Source organism: Sapajus apella, unplaced genomic scaffold (assembly GCF_009761245.1).
Source record: "Sapajus apella isolate SASKATOON/1434 unplaced genomic scaffold, GSC_monkey_1.0 scaffold72, whole genome shotgun sequence".
Taxonomy (NCBI): domain Eukaryota; kingdom Metazoa; phylum Chordata; class Mammalia; order Primates; family Cebidae; genus Sapajus; species Sapajus apella.
The window spans coordinates 2,393,681-2,399,181 of record NW_022437012.1 but is presented as its reverse complement, the minus strand read 5'-3'; the positions used below and the strand labels follow the sequence as shown (position 1 = coordinate 2,399,181).

Sequence of the window (5,501 nt, the reverse complement as noted above, 5' to 3'; positions counted from 1 at the left end):
TTCCTTCCCCAGAAGCCCCTCCCCGCTGACCTCCTTCCATTACTGGGACTAAGTTGCTCCTGTTGCCCAAGACTGGAGACCCAATCATTCCTCTCCTGCCTTCCTCTAACTCTCCCCAGACGCCCTTCCCCGCCTCCTCCCCTCCTCCCAACCCCACCTCTGGCCTCTCCAGCTCAGGGTGGAAGGCAGCTCCCATTACCCGTGTCTTTTTGGCCACTCCTCGTGGCAGGGACAAGGCAGCAGCTGGGGAGCAGGTCATAGATGGGCCTATCCTGGGCCCAGGTAAGGTCACTATGCCCAGGTGAACATCTAGAGCCCTGGTCCAGGGGCTATGCTGATATAGAGACAACAGAACCCATAGTCTAAAAACAATTTAATGCATCGCGGTGAGTCTGAGTCAGAGGGAGTGCGGTGTGGAGAGGTGAATTTTCTGTTTGCTGGAATTCTGCTGTGGGTGGGGTTTTGGCTGACGGACAGGGAAATCTGCACAAGTGTTTCGGGTCACAAAGAAGGACGCCCCAGGGAGCCCACGCTCCCTCTGGCCTACCTCCCTTGGCCAGGGCCCGGAGCCCTACTCTTCTAGGCTCTGGGAAGGGAGGAGGCGGTCCGAGGAGGGCAGGCTCCCGGCCCGGCCTGTCCATTCTGATCAGGTTTGCAAAGTCTGTGCCTCTGCCTCAAGGGCTCAGGCGTCCCTTCCTCCCTCGCCAGGATGGGGATTGAGACCAGGAGCAAGGCCCTGAGAATGATGAGTAGCAGACGTACTGAGGCCAGGAGCAGGGCAGGGAGGAGAGCAGGGATGTGTCTTTTCCAACGAAGATGTCAGGAAGTGTTATGAATCGGGAGTGGCCTTTGCCAAGGAGCCGCGCCCCTGCGGAGACCCTTCGGCCTGCAGCCACCCCACCTCGCACCTCCTCCCGCGCCCCTAATCCGGGTACAGAAGAAAGCCCGAGAACGTGCTGTACTTGTTATTATTGCCTCCGTGAGCCTTCCCGCCATCCAGCTTCACATACACTTCGTCCCCTGAATCCAAGTGCAGCACCACGCTGTTGCTGGCGTAGTCGTAATTCTGGTCGGCGTCCTGTGCGATGGCGCTGGCCCGGACCTGGGGGCGAGCAGTAGGAGCGGTTGAGCCGGGGCACCTCTTCCCGAGCCCTTGCTCAGTCTGCACCTGGCGTGCCACGCAAGGGCCTTCTGCCTGCTGCTTCAGGGTCCACACCCCCACCCCAGCTCCAGGCTCTGTCTCCAACTTAGCCAACTCCTTCCCGGCGCCCCCGCCCCCTCCTCCTCGCGCCGGCGAGTCTGGGGAAGGGGGAGAGGGAAAGCTTCTTGAACACTGACCCAGAGTGGAAGGGTGGGACTGCCAAGGGCCAGGGCCAAGGGGAAAGGAGGCTGCAGGACAAAGGGGTGACCTGGAGGGAGCTAAAGAACCGAGGTTTCCGAGAAGCCCACGGAAATGCAGGCAGGGACGAAAGTGGCCAAGGAGTGCTGTTTGGGTATGGGGATCTCTGAGCTCTCAAGGCCCAGCGTTTGGCACTACGTCCTGGTCAGCGCAGCCTCGGCGCATTGGGAAGCAGAGATGCTGTGGCAACTAGGCGCGCTTCCCGGGGCTCGCTCGGTAGCCCGCGGGTGGCGAGAAAGAAGGCTGGTTCCCTGGGAGGTTCAGGGCGCTGACTAGGGTTTGCGAGGCCCGTGCGGGTAGGGGTCACTGACCTGTCCGTTCTTGCAGAGGTCCGCCCACATGCTGGTGCCGTCGCCGCCGCGCATGAGGATGTGGTAGGTGAAGAAGTAGATGCCGCGCACCTGGCAGCTGAACTTGCCGGTGGTGGGGTCATAGTGATTGCCGAGATTGGTGACCACGTCGTCGAACTTCAGCACCTCATAGCCTTCGTGGGGGCTCTTGAGACCCACATAGAAGGCGATCTTGGGGCCGCTGAAGGTGGCGCTCAGCGCACTGGTCACTTCACCCTCGGAGTCGCCACCTCCCCCAGCCCCGCCGCCCACCACACCGACGCCGCCGGCCGTGCCCGCCGTCAGTTGCAGCCCTGGCAGCCCGGGTCGCCCCGTGTCGCCCTTCTCTCCTGGAGGGCCCCTGGGTCCAGGCGGGCCCGGCTCTCCAGGAGGCCCCCGAGGCCCTGGCTTGCCCGGTCGCCCCGGGTCGCCCTTGGGTCCCTGTATGAAGGGAGGCGGAGGGTTGGCGCTCAGGTCCTGCATGACTTCCAGGGCGGCGGTGCTGGGTCCGGGCGGAGGCGCCTTTGCGCCCGCAGGCCCCCCTCCGGGTGCGGCAGTGTAAGGGTCGCAGATCATGCGGCAAGTGCCCATCATCTCGTAGTGCGCCGCGCCGGGGGGCGCCGCCTGCAGCAGCAGCGGCACAGCGATGAGCAGCCCGAGCGCCATGGCCAGGAGTACGCCGACGGCCGCCAGGCAGGCACGCCGCCGCCGCTGCCACAGCCGGGAGGCGACCGCCACCAGCTCCTCCTTACCGCCCGGCGAGGTAATGGTGGGGCGACGCGGGCGGCCCCGCTCCCCGCTCTCGGGGGCCGACTCCGCGGGTCCTGGCCGCGTCCCCGACGTGGCGACCCCCCGCCCCGGTCACCCAACTACTTCAGCGACAGGCGCCGGGACCCAGAAGCCTGGGTCCACCGCGCTGGGGCTGCTCCAGAGAGCCGCGGACCCCGGCGTGCATGGCGTGGGGCGCACCAGACGAACCCGGCGCCCCGCGGGTCCGGCGCCGGCCGAGGAGTGCTTGTACTGGCCGGGGAGTCCGCTTGCAGCGTCCGGCTCCGGCTCCGCCGCGCTGCCTCCCGCCCGGCTCCTCTCCGCTGGGCTCCGCGGAGCTCTGCTCGCAGTAAGGGCGCCCCGACTCCGCGGCGCGCTCTGCTCTGCTCTCTCGCTGCTCGCTGGCTCCCGCGCGGAGGGGGGACCCAGCTACCCTGACGTAAGGAGTCCGGGGCTGAGCGGCGGAGGCGGCTAGGCAGCGCGCGCTGCCATCACTCGGGAGACGGCGCCCTCATGTCATCAGCCTCCTATCCGGCGGCGTCCTCGGCAGAGGCGGTGACGGCGCGGTTCCCCCTGGCGGCTCCCAGGAGCCACAAGTGGGCGCAGCGGGCGAGGCCCCAAGCCGGGGACATCAGACACGCCCACACGCGGCCACACTCACGCGCCTCCCACCGACAACACACACAGAAACCCACGCTCTCAGTGGCGGGGCGCTCATAGGCACCCCTGCATGGCCACGAAAGCAGCTGGAATCCAGGTGTCAGCAGGGCTCCTCGGGGGTCACCTAAACCACCCCGGCCTGCAAAGATCAGACCTTAACCCACAGGAGAGTCCCGAGAGGGCCGACGGGAAGGAGTTTCTTAAAGCCCTGGGTTATTTCTTCAGAATTGAATGGATCTCGCTTCTGGAATACCTTTCACAAGCCTAGACTAAGGACTCCAGAATCTTAAACAGGCTCCCATAGAGCACCCCACCAACTTTTGGGGCGACTCTGAAAAGCCCAAGTCTCCCAGTACAAGAATATTCACCTCAGCCCTTTTCTTCCACTAGGAAAAGGCTGGCCCTTGTTCTCTGTGTGAAGCTGATGTAGGAACGCAAATGCTTGATTCCAGCACTTGGCGGTGATCGTGGGGCACTCAGCTTCTACCACAAGCCCGGCCACAGCCAGGCAGATGCATGGGAACATTCCCCTAGACATCCCCAGCTTCCTCCTCCTGAGGTGGGTTTAGTTAGTTTAGAAAATAGTCCAAAGCCACTGTGAGCCAGTCTTAAATAAACCGAGACCTCAGATGAGAGCAGCATAGTCTATCTCCAATGTAGCCTGTGAGGCTGAGGAAGGATGAGAGGCTCTCCTGTGAGGGAGAGACCTCCAGGGGAGAAATCAAAGCCCCAGCTTCTGCTCTTGCCCTGAGTAGCTGTGTGGCTTCGGCAAGTGGTTCCTATCTCTGAGACTCAGTTTCCCTAAAGGGCTGGCTCCTTCCCTAGCACGCCACTGACATGGGAATCACACCAGGCCTGGCCTGGGAGGAAAATCCAAGTGTTTGGTGCAGAGTGTGAGCATCCCTGGAACAGCAGTGCACCCTCCTAAGACAATTGCTTTGAAACTAACTCTCATTTGTCAGGTACTGGGTTCTTACAGGTTAGTTAAGATCTATTTTTGTCCTTCTGATCACTCAGGGTCATTTTCCCCCTCCCAACCATGTCGCTCCAGCCTGTTGCCTCCATTTCCCCCAAATATATTTATGGAAAGGATGACTGAGCCTAGCCCGAAGCCAACTTTACCCACGAGAGAAGGAGCACATTTATTGGCACCTATTACGTATGCATCAGGCACTTTGCACATGCTCCTTCGTTCATTCCTCACGTTGCTGTGGATTAGTGATCATTTTCCCACTAATGAGAAAAAAAAGGTTTTGCAATCATAGGGTGTTTGCCGAGTGCATTCCACCCACACAACAGAGCCAGGATCCTCCTGGCACCCAGATCAAGGCTCTCTGAACCTGGCAGTGAACACAGCTTCAACAACCACCACTTGGCCACAGCCTTCACTGGTTTCGTCAGACTTGAGAGTCTTCCTCCACTCTCTGCCTCAGAGTCACCCCGAGAGCAAGTGATTTCAGGAGCCACACTGCCTGCTTCCAATCCTGGCTCTGAGACTTCCTGTCTGTGTGACTTTGAGCAAATTGCTTCAGCTCTCTGAGCCCTGGTCTCCATGTGTAGAATGGGAATGGGAAAAGAACCTACCTCAGAGTTGTGGAGGGGACTGAACGAGTCAATTGGGGCTTTAGAACAATAGCTAGCTCAGTAGAAGCTTAGCTATTTGTATTATCTATTGATGCTTTCAACCTCCCCTGACACGGTTATGACCACCAGGATGAGACATGTGGGCAATATGCAGGGCGGTGTGGGAAGGGCTAGGATTTTAAAAAGAAGAGAAACCCAAAGATCATTCACATCCTTTATCCTTCTCTAGAGCATAGAAGGGGACTGTCCCATGCCTCCCACATTCCCCAAGACTGTCCCGCTCTGTCTTTCTGTCTTTCAGAACTACCCAGCATGTTCCCAGTCACCAGTTCCACCTGGACAAACATTTTCCAGGCAGACATTCACTCAGTTTGAATACCCTAGTCTTGCAGACTTCTGAAGACTGCAAAGTCCCAGTGATTTTGTCCCTGCAGTATCTGGGCAAAGAAGAAGCATGGAGGGGCAGATGTTTGAGACCCCAGCTTCCACCTTGGCAGACCACAAGCAAAGCTACCTCTTCTGGGGACCAGCATTCCTGGGAGCACCTCCCAAGCCCCACCCTCCCCCAGGAGGCAGGGACAGCAGCTGCTAGGGCAGGCAGAGCCCAGGCAGCCTCCACACAGCAGACAAAGAAGTCAAAAGTCGAGAAGTCTTCCCTCTGCTTCTCCTTCCTCTCACCCATCATGGCAGGGCCAGACAGCATGGCATGCTGGAGTGTTTGACATATCTTTTTTTTTTCTTTCCTGAGATGGAGTCTCACT

At 60.0% G+C, this 5,501-nt stretch overlaps 1 protein-coding gene across 1 annotated transcript; it reads right to left on the bottom strand.

Moving 5' to 3' along the window:
- Positions 1 to 356: 356 nt before the first annotated feature.
- Positions 357 to 3,338, bottom strand: C1QL2 (complement C1q like 2). Its single transcript, XM_032250652.1, has 2 exons — positions 1,711 to 3,338; positions 357 to 1,102 (listed from the first exon to the last, which is right to left on the bottom strand). Exons 1-2 carry the CDS (start codon positions 2,392 to 2,394, stop codon positions 923 to 925), a joined length of 864 nt encoding a protein of 287 aa, XP_032106543.1. The 5' UTR covers positions 2,395 to 3,338; the 3' UTR covers positions 357 to 922.
- Positions 3,339 to 5,501: the final 2,163 nt, after the last annotated feature.

Excerpts from the sequence above, each read along its gene's own strand:
- C1QL2 (XM_032250652.1), bottom strand. The coding sequence starts at position 2,394 with ATGGCGCTCGGGCTGCTCATCGCTGTGCCGCTGCTGCTGCAGGCGGCG. Across the intron at positions 1,103-1,710 it reads ACCTCTGCAAGAACGGACAG|GTCCGGGCCAGCGCCATCGC; the intron begins GTCAGTGACCCC and ends GCTCGCCCCCAG.